General features: G+C 36.7%; 2 protein-coding genes across 2 annotated transcripts; both read right to left on the reverse strand.

The window, feature by feature from the left end:
• Window positions 1–3,259: 3,259 nt before the first annotated feature.
• On the reverse strand, window positions 3,260–4,414 carry LOC111889785 (F-box protein At3g07870). Its single transcript, XM_023885938.1, has one exon. The coding sequence runs from the start codon at window positions 4,412–4,414 to the stop codon at window positions 3,260–3,262; it is 1,155 nt and encodes a 384-aa protein (XP_023741706.1).
• Window positions 4,415–6,253: 1,839 nt separating this feature from the next.
• LOC128129213 (putative F-box protein At5g52610) lies at window positions 6,254–9,840 on the reverse strand. Its single transcript, XM_052767857.1, has 4 exons — window positions 9,705–9,840; window positions 9,604–9,660; window positions 6,961–7,095; window positions 6,254–6,432 (listed from the first exon to the last, which is right to left on the reverse strand). The coding sequence occupies exons 1-4, from the start codon at window positions 9,838–9,840 to the stop codon at window positions 6,254–6,256; spliced, it is 507 nt and encodes a 168-aa protein (XP_052623817.1).
• Window positions 9,841–20,595: the final 10,755 nt, after the last annotated feature.

Below are 20,595 nucleotides of genomic sequence, written 5' to 3' on the forward strand. Positions count from 1 at the left end.
GTGCCACTTTTGATAAAGATTCAAGAGATAATAATTATACCTAATTTTAGGATGTTACATGAAATATATAATTTTTTTCTAAAGGTATACTACCAATTTGTTTGTGTGCTTCCATTTGTTGAAAATTTGATCTTTGCTTTGGTAGGAAACTTGGCCCATTTCATTGTGGAATCATTGGTAAATTTTGTTTCAAAAAGATTACCCACTTAAATAGCCATTAACCATTGGGTCCTCCTTTACATCCCAAGGCTACCAACTACCTCTTCTGTGGGGGTCCAATGATGAGTGGTTGAAGAAACCCTTTTTTTATAGAGGTTTAGTGTAACACCCCGAATTCAGAAGACCTAGAAAGGAAAGGAAAACCTCAAAATCATAAGGCGACTTGTCGAGTAGGTTGGGTGACTCGACGAGTAGGAGCGCGTTCCAGGTCACGGGTTAAGTGACCTACTCAACGAGTCGGAGGACCGACTCAGCGAGTTGTTCAGGGTTTGGGAAAGCCTAAATTCAGGACTTAGCACCCTATTTAAGCATCTTATTCTCCTCCTCTTGGTTCCATTCCCAGCCCCCATTGTCCAAAACTTAACCCACGAAACCCTAGATCATTTGGTGAGTGTGTGAGCCATTCTTGAGTGTTTTGGTGTTCTTGGAGACTAGACGAGAATGAGAAGGAGATTAAAGGTTCAAGGAGGAACTTGTATATCCAGCAACACCATCTCCTTTCCATCATTTTCTGGTAATCAAGTCTTCATCTTGACTTATAGCTTCTTAGATCTATTTGTGTCCACTTTATGAGAGTTTTGGTCCATGGAGCTTGATCCATGGGACAAGGATGTCCCAAGAAAAGATCCTTTCAGATCTGGGGTCCCTAAGAGTGTTTAAGGCATAAAGGTGCAAGCTTTATGCCATTGGAACCCTCATGAAAGCTTTAAAGAGGCTATTATGGCCTTTTGAGCAAAAAGGGCCATGCATGGATGTAAAGGCATAGGATTTGTGTGTTATTTTCGACCCTAGATGGTTAGATCTGGGTCCTAGATGCTTTGTGTTCGACTGAACTCGTCTGAATAGACTTGGACTTAGAGGGTCCCAGAGAGTCGCTCATAAGACTCGATGAGTCAGGCCGTTTTCTTGCCCAAAACCCTTCTATTAGTGGGTGTGAGTTGAGTTGGAAGAGGACTCAGCTAGTTGGGTTCATTATGGACTTGAAGTTCATCATACTCGACGAGTTCAAGGAGGAAGTCGGCGAGTCCAAGGCAAAATCCCTAACTTATGAAGATGGACTCGACGAGTCCAAAGGTGAACTCGGCGAGTTAGTTAAGCAATGGTCCCGACATATTTGAATGAAAACTCGCCACGCTCAAGGAAGACTCGACGAGTAGGATCGAAGTCTAGAGTTATGTGTAGATTGTGGGACTCGACGAGTTGGTGGGTCAACTCGGAGCGTTGACTTTGACCTGGTTTGACTTTTGAGGGTATTGTGGTCTAAGTGTTATTTTGGGTATTGATAGTTCAGGGAGCGGAAGGATCAACAGTTCAGGAATTGCCGATTAGCAGTCAGAGGTGTTTAGCTAGTCTTCAGCAGTGCGAGGTGAGTCTCCTCACTGTGTGCATGGGTCTACTGCCACAATGCCGGTCCATTATGTTTATGTATCGTAGGAAGGCCCGGGGGTTAGCCCTAGGCACTTATTGTATATGTTCCGGGTTACAAACCGATGCCGAGCGAGGCCCCATGAATGTTAGTATAATATAAGTCTTTGTGATTCTTGCATGTGTCGATACGATAGGTTCCGGACCAAGGTCCGATGTCAGGGTAAGACCGAAGTACATTTATATGGTAGTAAGTTCCGGACTAGGGTTCAATGCCGGGGCAAGCCTGAGGAGGATTTATAAGTACACGATAGATTATACTTGTTGTCTTTGTGATACTTGTATGTGCCTGGTAGGGAGGTGAGTGTGGGCGAGGTCTCGCATCTCATCACTAGTTGAGTATGGATGGGGTTCTATATCTCGATATTAGCAGAGTAGGGGCGAGGCCCGTGATAGGAGATAAGTGAGTGTGGGCAGGGGGCCATATCTCACTAACAGTAGGAGTGTGGACGGGGTTCCATAACTCATCAGTAGCAGACCAGGGGGGGCCAAGATAGGCGATACCTTAGGACAGAAGTACAGTAGATAATGTTTTCTTTATGTGCTAGTATGTTTTCTTTATGCGCTAGTATGTTATTTGATTGCATGTATGTGTACGAGTTGTGTTGGGGAACTTACTAAGCTTCGTGCTTACGGTTTTCAGTTTTGGTTTTAGGTACTTCCGGTAGCGGAGGGAAGAGCTCGAGATGATCGCATGGCACACACCAAAAAGTTTTAGCCTGTGATGTTTTTACTCTGATAATTAGAACCTGTTTTGAAATGACAAACTAATTTGACATATCTGTCTTTCGTTATGGTTGAAATGACGCTTTTTGAGGCGACAAATGACCATTAGCGACGACTAGTTGGAGGGAAATGAATGTGCCATTTTCTCGTGATTATTGGCCGTTTGATCATGTGAACATCGTAGGGTTAAGATTGCTTGTCATGTGGGTCACACGGATCGATGGCAATAGCGGTGACACTCTCGCCTGCCTTTTAGCGGCGACACCACACATGTCTTGTCTGATGTCGCTAAAAGGGTTGTCCCTAATGCTCTGTTTTCTTGTTGTGATCTTTTATTATTTAGGAACCTATTTACCTCTTTGGGCTTCTACTGAATTGAGAAATAGGTTTGACCGTCTATCTTTTTGATATATGGATATTTATATAAGGCATTTTCTGGATAATTCAAATCGAAGCAATTGGATATCCAGTTTGGGCCTATGGTCTTCGATGAGTAGCAAAAGAGCAAGAGAGGGGAGCAGTAGTGGGTTGGGTGGCCAGAGATAGAGAGAAGTAGAGAATAAAAGAAAGACGAGACAAGGGGTGTCGGTGGGGTGTGTAGCGATGCATAGGTTTCAAAATAAACTTAGTGATTAATCCCATCTAACAGTTTTAATCTCAATTGCTTTTATATATAACTTCAGTTAATCGTGTTTTGTGACAACTTTTGTCATATGTCATGGTACAACAATTGAGTATTTTGGTGCTCAAATAGCCGATTCATCCATTTGATTAGGAATTTGTAGATATTGTTGTGTGAATCATGACAAGACACTTGGTAATAAATTGAAATAAAAAAATCATCATCTTCTTTTTATCATACGCTAAATGGCAGAAACTTTATCGACATTTACAACACATAAACGCTCTCTGATTCGAACTTCTGGAGCTTAAGAAAACTAGGGCGATAACCCATTCCAGTGAAGTAACGGTTGAAAATTTTTGTGTCTTCAATTGTTCTCGTTTTAGGAGAATATGCCAACAACTTGTCTTCATAATAGATCATCAAAATTGTTCCATCTTTTAAACCTTCAGTCAGATACACAGGCTCCCACATCACCCAATCCAGATCAGGGCTGATACTTTCCTTGATAATCACCTCTCTATGCCAAGATTCCTTGATCCCATATTCCTTCATCACCCAAATCGTGAATTGAGATTCAAACGTATCAGATTGACATAAACAACCTTTAAGGACTGCCAAACTTTGGAAATGCATCTGACTCTCTTCTATAATTTCAACTGGAGGAGATGGAAACAACTCAAACGTCTCCTTGTCAAAATCAAACGTGCAAAGCTCTTCGGGGGAATCCCTGTCAAGAACAATCCAATGAGCGTTACCATTTAGAAATGGCCCAGACCATCCATTAAGCAAGTAAGGGACATGACCGAGACTTCGCCATTGACATGTGCCAAGGGTGTAAACCTCGGCTTCTACTATACTCGGCCGAGATGATGAGGTGGGGTCGGGAGGTATATCCCCTTGGAAGATCCGTATCACTTTGTATTCCTGTGTTAGTGACCCAACACCAAAACAATAAATAATCATCGCATAACCTTCTCTATAGTATTGCTGCCTAGGGAGGATCATATACTCTCTAGTGATTGGATTGCATATGTAAGTGTTATCACTTTTAGGACCATACTGCCATAGGCAGATCAAACCATTGACTGAGCCCACCGGGAGTATTTGAGAGTGTTGGAAAATGGGTGCGAGATCAAGGTCAAATGTCATGACAGGGTCATGGTGTAAATGGTGGTGATCAAGTTCGTCTTTCACCTCCACCCACTTCAAAATGCCCACTTTACGTGGTGCCCTCATTCCATTATCAGGATTATGGTGAAGCATGAGGCTTGCAGGTGATCTCGAGAGGTGAAGATTGGCAAAGTAAGAGTCGGAAATGAGATCCAACCATTTCTTGCATACAAACTTGCAGTGGATGATCGTCTTTACAGGAAGTCTTGAGAGAATATCGATCATGACATGTACAGGTAAGTCTTCCATTGATGGACTTAGAATAGACATAATATTCTGGTAATAAAAGCTTAATTAGACTTTGGTGGTGGATAGCAGCAGAACAAAGAGAATAGCTGAGTTTGGTTTGATTGTGGTTGTGGATATGAATATATTTTGTGGTGTATGTGATTTATAATGGAGGAACTTGGAAAGGTCCTTTGCTTGGAAGATAAGTACAGTTGAATTTGACAAGTATTTGGTCCAATAAGTCGTCATCTCTGACTGGATTCATGTTGGAACCTTCTATAACGTTATGTTGATTTAAACTTGCAAATTTGAAGGCCCAAAAAGATAAATAGCGGCCCTTAGAAACAGCGAGTTGGATGCCTGGTGTTTAGTGAGTTTTTTTTGTAAAGAAAAGGAAAATATTGAGAGAAAAAAGGGGAAGGGTGTGAAAATTGAGTTCGAAATAAATGAAAAGAATAATTTTAAGTTTTTGTGTTTCTCAGCCGGAAGGAAAAAGAAAAGTAACACTTAACAATTTTCTTTCCGCTCACTTTCTTCCCAAATCCGCTTAATTTGAGATGAAAATTTGAAAGAAAAATATTGCTCCAAAATATTTTCTTTTTCCTTACTTTCCTTCCATTAATGAAATTCGGAAACATAATTTTCCTTCGACATCTCTCACTTTCCTTTCATTTTCATATGTATCCCTCATTAATTAGAACTCGAAAACAAGACGTAAATGTTTTGAGAGTAAAACAAAAATCGTGTGGTTTTCTATACTATTTCGATGTAAAGAAATAGCATAATATTTTTATGTGTCATATTTTATCCTTCATTTTTCATTTTATTCTATAAAATATAAAAAATTAATCCTAAAAAATAAATTGTCATTATATATCATTAAATATAAAAAAATCGTGTATTAAATATATATTTTTATTTTAAAAAATGTCATTTTAATAAAATAACACCTAATTTATATTAATAATATGCAAATAACTAATTTCACTATAATTTGACAATAATATATTTTATAAAGTTTTTACACAAAAAAAAAATAAATAAGTAAAAAGCTAACAATATATTGTTTTTGACAATGTATATAAGTTTAAAAAATATATATACTAAGAAATATACTTTTTGGTATAAAAAGTTGGTGCTAAAAGTATTGTAAGATTAGAGATTAAATACTATTTGCACCATTTTGGTGTAAAAAAAACTGAATAGGGTTTGAGATAGTCTTAGGTGTTGAAAATGTGTGTTGTGCTTGAGAGTTCAAGTCTAATGGTTGATAAATGTTTAGTTTATAAATAAGATTTTGAGAGTGTGTATTAGCCGTTGTAACAAAAGGTTAAAGTCCAATGGTTGAATTTTAGAATAAATGAGCTCTTTTTGATTCAAACTTCTGGACCTTAAAGGATCTTGGACGATAAGCATATTCCGGGAAATGATTGAGAGAAGACATGGTTTCATAGTTGGTTTTGGATTTGGTTATGGTTCTTGTATGTATTTATTGTGTGTTTTCAAACCATCTAATGAGACTCAAAAAGGTGTTTTAGGGACATAAAAAGTTGGTTATAGGAATGACCTTGCCGCCTCTGTTGCTTTGGATGATACTCGGTAGCCGAGGCATCATATTTTCTCTTCATCATACATTCCAACGAATTAAAAATCATGCATTTGTTCAATGTATATGTTATCAAATGATAAGGATGCAAGTGACACCAGCAAATTGCGACTTGAAGACCTAAAAAATCACTTATGACAACCAATAGCAAATCACTAAATGAAATGTACATGGCAAAAGTATCATGTGCACCCATAAGAACCATTTGATACACATATGACAATGGATGTTCCTTAAAGAACTTATGTTGAGCTTTAAAAGAAACGAACTCTTTCATTTTCAAAGTTGTGTAGTCTATGAAAACTAGGACGATAAGGCAATCCGTTGAAGTAGCGGTCAAATATTTCCATGTCTACAATTGTTTTCCTATGAGGACAGTAAGCAAATACTTTGTCTTTATAGGACGCCATCAAAATAGTTCCATCTTTTAAACCTGCAATTATATGCACGGTGTTCTTCGTCAGCCAATCAAAATTAGGGATGATACTTTTTTTTTATCACCAACTCTTTATGCCAAGATTTCTTGATCCCATATTCCTTCATCACCCAAACCGTCAATTTAGAATTGTAGGTCTCACTTCAACATAAACAACCCTTTAGAACTCCTAACATTAGAAAAAATGTCTCACGTTCTTCTATAACTTCACAAGGAGGAGATGCAAACAACTCAAATGTCTCCTTGTCAAAATCAAAAGCATAAATCTTTTAAGGGGAATCTTTGTCAAGAACACTCCAATGAGCATGGCCATTCAAAAATGGCCCATTAAAGCCTTTGAGCCGGTATGGTACATGACCGACACTTCTCCATTGGCCACTACTAAGGGTGTAGACCTCCGCTTCAAATAGGCTCGGCTGAGATGCTGAGATAATATCTCAGTATACATCCCCTTGGAAATCCGTATCACTTTGTATTCCTGTGTACGTAAACTATAACAAAAACAATGAACAAACATAACATAACCTTGTCTATAGTAATGTTTCCTAGGGAAGATGATATATTCTCTAGTGATTGGATTGCATATGTAAATGATACTATGGCCAACCTGCCACAGGCAGAGCAAACCATCGACTAAGCCCAATGTGTGTATTTCAGAGTCTGGGAAAATGGGTGCAAGATCAAGGTCAAGGCTTATGGAAGGGTTGCAGTGTAAATGGTGGTTATCAAGTTCGTTTTCACACCCCCAAACCGGAACGGCGGAAACATTCGGGGGTGGTTAACGTCATACGTAGTATCACAACAGTTGTATCATAGTAAGCATAGTAAATACAACAAAACATTGAATACATATATGAAAAAGGTTTACATGGTCTTAATACATAGTTTTGTTCATATCAAAAGTAAAGTGGAAAGATGTGACTCTAACGCGCCGCCTTCTCTAAAATCCTGGAAGTATCTGTCTACTAATTTCCTGAGAATACAAGCAGTTTTGAAAGAATATCAACATAAAGCTGGTGAGTTCATAAACATTTGGTTTTGGTGGAAAATGTTCTTTGATCCTTTTGAAAAGTGTTCCTCAAGAAAATCCTATATTTTCTTATGAAAAGCGTGTTTGAAAACCCATTGCTTCCATGACTTCCAGATTCATACAAGATATGTACAATCCAAGGTGTCATGGAATGAATATGAATATCCGTTAGTTACTTGTTAAACAACCCGTTTATGAAAAGCCGAGTTATCCTGGGAATATCCTATATTTTCCCTAAAGGTTGATCATTGATTATCCGTTCTAAACCGAGGTGCACAAGTATCTACTATACTTATATCGATAAACGTAGTTTTCTTTTCAAAATCCTGGTTACTCCCAGTGAGGTATATTAGCCCTATTACATAAATAAAACTAATAAAAGAAAACGTGATGAACTAAATCCTGAAGGTACTATTAATACCCTCCAATAATCAAATTCGTTATTACTTTGAGGTTGGTTTACTTGATTCATTATTAAAAAAGTAAATCTATGCTATCTACATTGTGAGTTTCATGACCATAACTCACTGGATATGGCCCGCAACGGGGCCGGTATCCTTTATGACTTTGTAACCCGTAAACCTGCCGGTCCGACTGTAGCTAGCAGCAAGGTGCGGGATTGTCAGTCCCGTATAGATCTATACACAACAGTCACGGTCTCCCTACAAGGGATTCTGGTCACAAGTGATAGTCCCACACTCTGATTCTGTGGGAGTGTTACCAAAGACGTGTCTCCAACTTAGACTAACAAATTTACAAGTAATAATATAGAAAAATCCTTTTGTGATTAACATGAATCCTTAATAAAACGATACATTTTACTATATGATTCATAAGTTCATTGCTCTAGTTTTGAAAACTGTTTCTACGAGTTGATTTCTTAATTGTTTGGTAAAACTGTTTTCGGTGTTAAAAGCATACTGAAAATATAATTATCTTAAACAAAATAATATACTTTGAGCACAAGTTTCCTTGTACTTTTGCTTGTATTCCCCCCTGAAAACATGAAAAAATCAAAAAAAGCGTAGGGGTATGAACTCACCTTGGGTAAGTGGTTTGAAGGAAGGATCGATACGGAATGCCGGATGTTCAAGCGAAGCATTGAACACGATTTGATCCTAATTAACAAGTAATGACACATAAAGGATGTCAAATGAGGGTATTTCACCACTAGATGTGATGGAGAACCACTCTAGGAACTTGGAACTACTTGTACTAAGTGTTAGAACCTTAAAGGATTGCATGAGGGACGTGTATGGCCAACTTAAAGGTGTGTGCGGCCATGGGTGTGCGGCCCAAGGGGTGTGCGACCGTACACTCATGATGGAAGGTGTCATTGAGGGGTTTTCAATGTCCATACTTGCATCCATGAAGTGTTCTATGTCCATACTTAATTGTAGTACAAGTTTAGGGGTCCTAGAAATGGGTTTTTGGTCCTAGGGTGTGTGTGTGGTCGCATACACATGAGTGTGCTGCCGCACAAGGGAGTGTGCTACCTCACACATGAGTGTGCTGCCGCACAAGGGTGTGTACAGCCGTACACAGGCGTGTGCGGTCGTACACCCTACATGTTTGTGTCCAGAACGCCAATTCTAAGGTGCAACAAGGCTATGGACATGTCTAACTCGAAGATGGAAGTCCAACTCTCACTTTGGAGGGTCTTTTAGGAGTGTGAGGCCACCTTATGTGGGTGTGCAGCTGCACTCCTTCAAAGAGATGAAGAACATGATGGGACATGATGAATAAAGGCTTAGATCAAGAGGCTCTTCAAGCACAATAAGCTAAGGGATGGATTACTCATGTTTTTGAAGCCTTGGGAGGGTTTGTGGTTGAAGAAGATTGAGAGAAATGGAGTGGTGTGCTGCCAAGGTGTTAAAGGAATGAAAGGAAAGGGGTCTACCCTTTTTATAGGGGTGGGTGTGCTGCCTAGGAGTGAGTGTGCGGCCGCACACCCATATGTATGGCCGTACACTCCCCCTAAGGGTGTGTATGGACCGTTTTTGTCACCCTACGGCTTGCTGACTCATTCCTAACATCAACCTTGGTTGTACTCAAGCTTAGAACGCTTATATGAACCCTTAATCAGTGCTAGGAGTTATCAAAAACGAGTTTAACATAGATTAATGGACTAGATGTACCAGGTGAAAGTTTCGGGTTGCCACATTCTTCCTTGATCTCCACCCACTTCAACATGCCTGGTTTACAATACCGCAAATTTATTTTTTTGATTATTGATGAATCATGAGGCTTGTAAGTGATCTAGACAGGTGAAGATTGGCAAAGTAAGAGTTAGAAACGAGATACAACCACTTCTTGCATACAAAATTGCAATGGATGATTGTCTTCACATGAAGCCTTAAGAGAATATCGACCATGACTTCTGTCACACCCCGACTGTCGGCAGAAACATCGGGTGGTGTAACGTCATTCTTCGTATCACAGCTATATAACATACACTGAACAGTACTAAAGAAAATACATACCTTTATTGATGATTGAAAGTTACATTATTGTTTTCCTAGTACTTATTACATAATATCCGACTATGGCATACTTCTTAATGAACAAAAAGGTAATAATAAAACTTCTTCTGTTCGAATACATACCAACTTTTCAAGTTCCTGAAAACACATGCATTTTAAAATACGTCAACATAAAGTTGGTGAGGTCACAGGTTTTGACTCCATATGAAAATAATACCTTTCCTATGTTAAAAAGTTTAGTTTCTGAAAGTACCATTTTGACACTCCAACATTTAGTATATATTTTAGGTATAATAGTTTACTTATCAAATAAGTGTTATACTTAAACGTTCCTTGAACCTAGGGTATGAGTAGGGGAAACTTATACTTAACATTAATACTTTTATACGACAAAGTATAATGTTTCTAACAATTTGCTACCATGAGCCTGTAACCGCTGCTATGACATAATACCTCTGATAAAACACACTCATGATTTACCATGAGAAACAGTACCGCACGCTTCATTGACGTCAGAACAATAACAAGTATAAGGATAGTTCGTCACTTGCTTATGGTTGACTGTAGCTAACAATCACAAGTGGGGTGGTCAACCCGTATACTAATTATACACGACTTCCTCGCTCACACGAGATTAATGGTTACAGTTCAGAGGATTTCCGCTAAGATCCCCAATCTTAGTTGATGAATACAATTACTCATGTAGACTTCGACGGCTTCCTATAGCTCTAACAAAAAAGCATTTTCATGTCTAAAATCCTAAGTTACTAGACTATGCTTTTAAACATTACTCCTAACTTCATAACATTTAGGCAGTATAACAACTATAACTTGAAGTAAAACCAGGTTTTATCTTCACATAAAACCAATAATAGCAACATACTTTATAAATTAACATATAGAACTTCCGAATATAACTTAGGAACTATATCGCACACAACATATATATAGAATCCTAAGTATAAATCAAGATCTACATTAGTATAATAACATGCTGACAAGTTGATAATAGTTGTATATATTCAAAATAATATATTTAGAACACCTATACCCCGGTTATTATAACTATCTACGTTGATACTAATATACTATCAAATAGACATAATAGTAACATATATACAATATTTAACATGCGTTTTCCCCCGAAATGTTAGAAAGTGGGGCCATGAAACTCACCCTAGTAGCGTGATTTTATGTAATCTAAGCAGAAACTGTCAGCGTACGAGGTCATCGGGGCTCGGGATGCAAGAGGGCTTCAGCAAATGAGAGAAAGGAAAAAAGTTAAGGTGTAGGAATAGCTGAAGTTGGACCTGCTATTTATAGTAATATTTTTCTCCTTCACGTCGTGAGTCTAGCATGATCATCTCGTAGACTTGTCATTTGCGTCCCTAGCTTCGGAAGGTGGCCAGATGAGTCCTCACGTCGTGAGATATCCTTGCTCACGTCGTGAGTTTGGAACTTATCCCTTCGTAGCCTCGTCACACACCTTCTAGATCTGAAATGTGGCAAAATGAATCCTCACGTCCTGAGTTTCTGTGCTCACGTTGTGAGCACAGTCAGATTAGGGTTTCTGACAGCTGAATCTTCAGAAGGTCGTAACTTTCACATACGAACTCCGTTTTTGATGTTCTTTATATGCACGTGTAGGTATTTACAGGTACTACAACTCTCTTTTAGACTCCAATAGCTAATTCTAAGTCAGATTTATAGTGTTCGGTTTATCATAACTTCTTCATGCAAAGTCAAATTCAGACGTTGTCTATATTTTTGGAATCGTATGGACGTATACTTTAAGTTGTATCATAAAGAAAGTTCATATTTGTATTAGAATTTATCATGAGATACATATCACTCTTATCACATTACTGTTGGGTTTTGAGCATTCTAACACTTCCTAAGTGTACATGCAACCCTAAATACCTTGGATCTATGTTTTCTCTATTATACATGCAAATAAGAACTTCCAAGGTATTATCCTAATCTAGCATATAAAACAATGTATATAGTAGGATAGAATACATACCTTTTTGGTGTAGTAAATCTTCATGAAGCTTGAGTGCTTAGTGCCCCAAGTGTGACACCTCAAATGGAATCACAATCATCAAAACACTTGGAATGACTTGAGAGAATTCTACACTCATCAAAATCGGCTAGCCCTTTCTTCACTATCTCTAGTGGCCGATTTTTCCTCAATAATAAGATGCTTATATAGTTACACAATTAGGGTAAACTCTTAATTGTCATGGCTTTCCATTTCCTTGGATCCATGGGTACAAATACACCATGGAGCATCCATGGACCATCCTATGGGTTTTAGCCCAACTTGATTATCCATGGAGCATTAGCCCACTATACAAGTATGGATGATTTACACAATCAACCCATATATTTAATTAATCTTCTTTTGATCACTTAATTAATCCTAGATTAATTCTTGATCAATACTAATTAAATAATCTTATTATTCTTATTATTAATATACTAGAACTTATAATATATTAATAACCATAAGTGTCTTATTTCTCTCATTCAAGTGCATGATGGTATGCAACCCAAATGGACCATGCCGGGTCGGGTCAAGTCTTACCAAATATAGTTATGGACTTAGACATTAATCCAACAGTCTCCCACTTGGATAAGTCTAAAACTATTATTGCGTATGACTTCAGGAACCAACCGGCAATCGTAGCTCTCAAAAGCTTCTGTCGAACTCTGACCTTGTCGATGAACTCTGACCTTTGTCAGTGACTTGTCCATTAGATAAGGGATCATATATTCCTCCATTCTAGATATCATATGGACTGAGACATGGATTATAATCATTCTCTCTGTCCATTTGTTGTTTCCCGATTTCCGATTTATGACAACTGACTAATTGAACAAATCAAATCAGTCCTGGCCCGGCCGAGCACTTCCATTTGTCATCATCAAATCATCGAGGGGCCCACAGATATCGCTTTTATCCCGAAGGTAAAAGGAACGGATAAACTTCGAATCATATGGCTTGTTCTACTACTTGTTGAATCATACACAAAGGCACGTTTTATAGCACAGAGTTACCAAATGCGGTTTCGTGCAATCAATGTACTATCAACTCATAGTAACAACTCATATCTCTAGGTTTGAAGAATATAAGATATTATCGTCTCATGATCACTCGTGATAAAATCCATGAAGTGATTCCAATGAGCGCGGGTTGGATCCAATACTCAGAACTTATGAGCACTCATGATTGTTGTAGCCTTGTCCAACACCTTAGACCTCTACAACCCATCATGACAGTCTTAATTCATATCTACTTCCAAAATATGACCGACTGTGGATGGTTTGAATAACTTAGTCATTCCGGAAGAATAACCCAGTTTATTCGGGAAGTCAAAACATGCAAAGTGAAACACAATAATAATTGAATCCAATATGGTATCAACCCTTTGAACATAAATAAAACACCTTTTATTTATCACCATATGATTACACATTATTCATTGTACACTGTTTCAGCTATCAACTTTATTCTTGAATTTAAAACAATAGTTGTCCCATTGTCCAAGCATGTACACTATGTTTTCTTAAACACTAGTCATGCCACACACCAAGTATGCATACTATGTTTGTCTATGATCTTTACTTTGTGAACTAGATCAATTGAACATAACTTCAATGATTCTCTTTTCACACTCCCAAATCCTTACTGCAAATGCGAGAATTCCAAATTCATGCCATTTACAGAAATCTGTTAGATTCTAAACTTATATGCATTGATCCTCTTGTAACGATTATGCACAAAGTCAGAAAGACTTGACAACAATCATTACAGAGTATTCCAAAGGAGATCAGCTCCTTGGAAACATCCTTCTTGCATTAAGTTTCCTAATCTTAAACAGATTGAAAATTCTAACTTTGAAACATTTCCAGATTCCATTTTGACTATCACTTCTGAACAAGAGTTGCCTCCTTACAGATTATGTCAATATGGTCCTTCTAGAATTATCACTATACTTCCAACTGTCCTTGAGAAACCAATCTTTGGTAAACCTTAGATTGTCCTCGACAATTGTTTAATCCTTTTAGTCATATCCAGTTCTAAACCTTTTCCCTTCTTAATGCCCCAGGCATTTGGAAAATTTTAGAACGGATGATTATAGCACATGTAATCGATCCTATATCCGAAGCATATGGGACACGATTCATGATGTCTCACATAAAGACTAAACCAGTCTTTTGCTATAACATTTCCATTTCAATTTGCCAAGTTCTCATAATTCAGATTATGAAAAGGGATGCCGTAATCATAATCGAATTTTAGAACGCAAATAATGGACCCATATACAAAATTTCCTTATGTTGAGCCATTCCAACATGAAATTCATATATTTCCTTGACTAAATGATTAAAACCTCAAATCTAAACCTTATAGATTTGATATGAAGTATAATTTCCTCTCCCTTAATTATAGCAAAACAACTCTTTCCCAGTTGAAACTTTTGTTTTCTATAATTAACATTGCTAACTTGCAATACTTATCATAATTATCATGCTCCCACTAACATGATGATTAATAGCATAACACTTATGCTCCCACTAGCTTTGACATGTACTCAGAAATCAGCTGGACTTCTAGAAATCAATACTTCATTGACTTTCTTACCAAAGTTCAGATTTCTGATGCTAGATTGTTTTGATAAAGCTGTATCAAAATCATACACCTTCCCTTAGATAGCACACTTGTGTATCTAAACAATTATGAAGAGGGATGCCGTAATCATAATGTTTAGACCTTTTTGCCACTTCTCACAAGTCCAAATTAGTGTGCCGGTTAACCACACGCGCTCCACTAACGACTTTGAGAATGCAAATATCACAATTGCTATCTAGCTAAAATCTACTTAGTGAAAGTGTTTCCTCACCATCATTTTCATGAATCAGAGAGAAACCTTATGACACTTAGATTTAATGGTGTATGTGTTCTTATCCATGTGAATTGTCAAAATCATAGTCACAAGAAAAGGATAATGACAAATCCAAACTCATATGGACTGAACTCAATCTTAATTTCTTGCCACCTGGCAGCTCAAGGGCCTACCATTGCTTCCAAGTTGTTGTGCAACAAATTGAGAACTCTAAGAACTCATATGCAAAACCAACTTTAACTGGAATGGGCACAGAATATGTCAACACGATAGGTTATGAACCTCAAGTTGTGTGCTAGTGAAGAACTTTAGGTTTTATTCTTGATTAGTTCTTGAGACTTTCAAGACTTTTAAGACTCCCACTGACCTCTTGACCTATAAGACTCCCTTGTCAAATATCCAAGAGATAGTGTGGATTCTAATCAAGACAAACACTTCACACAATTGGCCTAAGTTGGTCTTTGTTTTATCCAAAACATCACAACTTACCAATTTCAAATGTACAAGAGTAGAAAACTTTTACTCTTACATTTGACAAGTGTTTTAAACCTTCTTTAAGACATGTCACTCAAATGACAATCTTGGAGTATGACTCTAAGACTTGTATTGGAACGAAGTATGACTCATCTTCTTGATTTAACCATTTCAACAATTCAAGTTCCTCTTCTTAGTCATAAGAATGCACTAAGATTTCCTTAGAGAACTAATTTTGATATGGTTTCTTAATCATTAAGATGATCTCAAAACTGATACTAAAGTACTCTCCCATCTTTTCAGATATGAGAAACTTTTATCCTTCTGCCTAATTTGATTCTTCTTAACGATCTTTAGTGGTGGACTTAATCAGTGCACAAGAATGTGTACTCGATCCCTAAGTCCTTTACTTGACTCACACATCCATGTGAACAAGTAATTAGTCTTAATTTTCCAAAACTTGAAAGTTCTCATTCATCATGCTATACAACTTGCATGATTCCAAGTTCCGGTCCAATTGAACCTTGGATGATGAGAATCTTTCCTTATTTGGTAAATTTAGACATTACCACAAATGAAAGAATAAATTTCATACTTCCACTCTTGCTACTAATGGAATCTTATAAGCAACAAAAATTTCCACAGATGCCATTGTAAGGATATTTTAAAATAAATAAAATCAAAAATTTCCTTTTATTTTAAAACTTTGCGGAAAAACTATCCTTACAATCCATATGAAAACTTGTTGTTATCTATTCCTAAGCAATATCTCATAACTCCTAAGAAGTAGCTCAAGAATCCGATTTTTCAAACTATGCGATAGAAATCCATCTATGCGATCAGATTCAGCATATTCTTCCTTTAAGTTTCTTCACTTTCCTTTGATTCTTAAACCATCACCATGCGACCCGGTCACATCATGTATCAAGAATCTCAGAATAGAAACTTAACAGAGTTAGATAGTGGATTTTACCTGAAGTAGAGTCAAACTTATTGACTTTAACATCCTTAGGTAAATTTGGCAGCTTCGCAACCAATGCCCTTTCTTTGGCAATACAAACATATGGACCCTTTGATAATGGTACACAGGACTATCACAGACTTAGCTTTTCTCTTTACCATTTGGTCAACCGAGTTGACTATAGCCGATCCCTTTCCATTGGGAAGAGAATGCTTTACTGGATATCCAATGTCATCATTGTTAATGTCCATAAAGTTTTAGGAAGTTGATCTTAGCAAATAGATAAGATCATTAAGGGTCTTGTCATAGTCTGTTTCATAGGTGTCCCAAAGGAACTCACTATGTGACTTAGAAAGTGATTGAACCACCAACTTTCTCAAGACTTTGACACCCAACTCTCCCGGCTTGTCAATATGTGACTACATCTCCAAGATGTGATCACACCTAGACCTTGCCTTGCCAATAGGGCTTGAGTGACCTTAAACTTTTCAAGAACTTGTGGGTTAGGGAGAATAGTTGGAGGAGGAGAAAGAAGTATGATATCCATGGGACATCATCTTCATTAGGAAACCTTGTTTCAAGAGATTTGGGAAGATCATAGGTGTCTAAACCAGACATCTTTTGGGAGATATTCAAGATAGTTGATTTAAAGTCCTTAATATAACACCCAATATGAAATATTAAGGCTAGAACCCAACAAACTATTTTATAACTTAGAAGAGGTATGCCGTAATCCAAGCTATAGAATATTTGAAGGTAGGTGAATGACGATTCACCAATTTCCACCAAGATAAACGAAATGTATAATTAGGTTTTAATTGGTTTTGAAACTCCTAGATCTTTGAGATTCATTGAACTTTTCAAAGGCATGTTTCAATCTCGAGTGTGCCCTTCAGGTTTTGTGACTGGGATGCCGAGGATCACAAAACAAGGTGTGAAGTAACCATGCAAATCACTTGGTACCCTTAATAAATTACCCCTCAATCGATGTGCCGGTTAACCACACACGCTCCATCGATACTATGATAAATATTAAGTCACCCTTTACCTACCTTGTTAAGTCCAAGTTAGTGTGCCGGTTAACCACACACGCTCCACTAACGACTTAGACAAAGTGTAAAGTGTAATTTCATGGATTAGCACCTTATTCACATTTTTCCTAAGTAACTAAGATTGGGTATTATTAAAAGTTTAGTTACTTAGTATTTTCATTAATACTTTTAATGAAGGGAGAATTATAGTCCTGTCAAACCCGTTCGGCTAACGACCCTCCACCGGTCAAGCAAGCGGTGGGTGAGAGTGGACACCCATTAAGTTGCCATTTTATAGGCAACAACCTTATACCCACCTTATAGACCGGCTTCGTGAATGAGGCGTACTAGCGGTAAGACTGACTTTACTCTTATACATATATATATTATTAACTTATAATATTATAAAGTATAAGGGTTGAATTTTAACTTTTAAAATTCTAAGGGCTAACTTGGAATTAAAGTATTCATTAGAGAAAACTTTACAAATTCCAAAACTTGAGGGCAAGTTTTGAAACTATTCAAAACTAATTAATTCCATAACTTATGTGTTTAAAGTAGTTTTAATCCAAAAACTCTTCAAGTTCCATAACTTGAGGACAAGTTATGGAAGACTTTAAACTAATAAAAGAATTAACTTTTCTTTATTTTATAACTTATGGAATTAATTAAGGTTACACCTTTTTTTTATTTTATTTTTATTTTATTAAATGAAGAGACTCTTGGTCCTCCATAACTTGAGGACAAGTTATGGAGTCATAAAACCATTTAATTAGAACCAGACTCTTCATTTTGTAACCTTTGCCAATTTTTATGAGTTTTATGATTCTTAAATGTGACTTTTCATATAACTTGAGGACAAGTTACAAAAACACATTTTAGAATCAATTCTTAGATTAATTTGGATTAAAACCAACTATCACATAATTTTCATCATTAATCCAAATTCACTCATAAAACAAGATAACACAAAAAACTTTTGGTGATCCATAACTTATTCTTAAGTTATGTAATCCTTTAAAACATTAACACCAAATTTTGTAACTCCAAAAAAACTTTGAATCAATTTTTTTTTTAAAACCTTTTCAAATCCATAACTTATGGAGGTTTCAAAAAAATAAAACTTTTTAGATCAAACTTTTAAAACTAATAAAATAATCATATTATTTTATCTTTTATTAAATTTGACCTAATTCAACTCATAAAGCAAATTATTCAAATTTTACAAATAATTAGTTTTTCACAAGAACAAGTAATTATTTTAAAATTTGACAAACTTCATGTTTTTTTTTTCAACTTTGAAAATAAAATATTTGCATCAATATAACAGAAAACAACCCGTGGCTCTGATACCACTGTTGGGTTTTGAGCATTCTAACACTTCCTAAGTGTACATGCAACCCTAAATACCTTGGATCTATGTTTTCTCTATTAAACATGCAAATAAGAACTTCCAAGGTATTATCCTAATCTAGCATATAAAATAGACATAATAGTAACATATATACAATATTTAACATGCGTTTTCCCCCGAAATGTTAGAAAGTGGGGCCATGAAACTCACCCTAGTAGCGTGATTTTATGTAATCTAAGCAGAAACTGTCAGCGTACGAGGTCATCGGGGCTCGGGATGCAAGAGGGCTTCAGCAAATGAGAGAAAGGAAAAAAGTTAAGGTGTAGGAATAGCTGAAGTTGGACCTGCTATTTATAGTAATATTTTTCTCCTTCACGTCGTGAGTCTAGCATGATCATCTCGTAGACTTGTCATTTGCGTCCCTAGCTTCGGAAGGTGGCCAGATGAGTCCTCACGTCGTGAGATATCCTTGCTCACGTCGTGAGTTTGGAACTTATCCCTTCGTAGCCTCGTCACACACCTTCTAGATCTGAAATGTGGCAAAATGAATCCTCACGTCCTGAGTTTCTGTGCTCACGTTGTGAGCACAGTCAGATTAGGGTTTCTGACAGCTGAATCTTCAGAAGGTCGTAACTTTCACATACGAACTCCGTTTTTGATGTTCTTTATATGCACGTGTAGGTATTTACAGGTACTACAACTCTCTTTTAGACTCCAATAGCTAATTCTAAGTCAGATTTATAGTGTTCGGTTTATCATAACTTCTTCATGCAAAGTCAAATTCAGACGTTGTCTATATTTTTGGAATCGTATGGACGTATACTTTAAGTTGTATCATAAAGAAAGTTCATATTTGTATTAGAATTTATCATGAGATACATATCACTCTTATCACATTACTGTTGGGTTTTGAGCATTCTAACACTTCCTAAGTGTACATGCAACCCTAAATACCTTGGATCTATGTTTTCTCTATTATACATGCAAATAAGAACTTCCAAGGTATTATCCTAATCTAGCATATAAAACAATGTATATAGTAGGATAGAATACATACCTTTTTGGTGTAGTAAATCTTCATGAAGCTTGAGTGCTTAGTGCCCCAAGTGTGACACCTCAAATGGAATCACAATCATCAAAACACTTGGAATGACTTGAGAGAATTCTACACTCATCAAAATCGGCTAGCCCTTTCTTCACTATCTCTAGTGGCCGATTTTTCCTCAATAATAAGATGCTTATATAGTTACACAATTAGGGTAAACTCTTAATTGTCATGGCTTTCCATTTCCTTGGATCCATGGGTACAAATACACCATGGAGCATCCATGGACCATCCTATGGGTTTTAGCCCAACTTGATTATCCATGGAGCATTAGCCCACTATACAAGTATGGATGATTTACACAATCAACCCATATATTTAATTAATCTTCTTTTGATCACTTAATTAATCCTAGATTAATTCTTGATCAATACTAATTAAATAATCTTATTATTCTTATTATTAATATACTAGAACTTATAATATATTAATAACCATAAGTGTCTTATTTCTCTCATTCAAGTGCATGATGGTATGCAACCCAAATGGACCATGCCGGGTCGGGTCAAGTCTTACCAAATATAGTTATGGACTTAGACATTAATCCAACAATTACTAGTTTAACAAAATCACATTACATGATTAGCATAATCACATGTGATTGTCTATTGACCTATTTTGACTGGTGTTACAACTTCTACCGGTAAGTCTTCCATGGATGTATCTTAAAGAGACATTATTTTCTTGAATTATGGATGGATTCAAAACAATAGTCAATCATATCACAATATTATTAACATAATAATAAACTAAAAGTTAATTAAAGACCAACTTATAATCATTCATACAAGGGTTCCTAGCAAAGTATAACC

This window comes from Lactuca sativa, chromosome 9 (genome assembly GCF_002870075.4).
Source record: "Lactuca sativa cultivar Salinas chromosome 9, Lsat_Salinas_v11, whole genome shotgun sequence".
In the NCBI taxonomy this organism is placed as follows: domain Eukaryota; kingdom Viridiplantae; phylum Streptophyta; class Magnoliopsida; order Asterales; family Asteraceae; genus Lactuca; species Lactuca sativa.

Bases quoted from the DNA above. Each gene is read 5' to 3' on its own strand.
- LOC111889785 (XM_023885938.1), bottom strand. From the start codon at position 4,414: ATGGAAGACTTACCTGTACATGTCATGATCGATATTCTCTCAAGACTT.
- LOC128129213 (XM_052767857.1), bottom strand. From the start codon at position 9,840: ATGGTCGATATTCTCTTAAGGCTTCATGTGAAGACAATCATCCATTGC. The intron at 9,661-9,704 runs TTCATCAATAAT...ATTGTAAACCAG, and splicing joins ATCACTTACAAGCCTCATGA to GCATGTTGAAGTGGGTGGAG. The intron at 7,096-9,603 runs GTACATCTAGTC...CCATTTTCCCAG, and splicing joins CAACCCGAAACTTTCACCTG to ACTCTGAAATACACACATTG.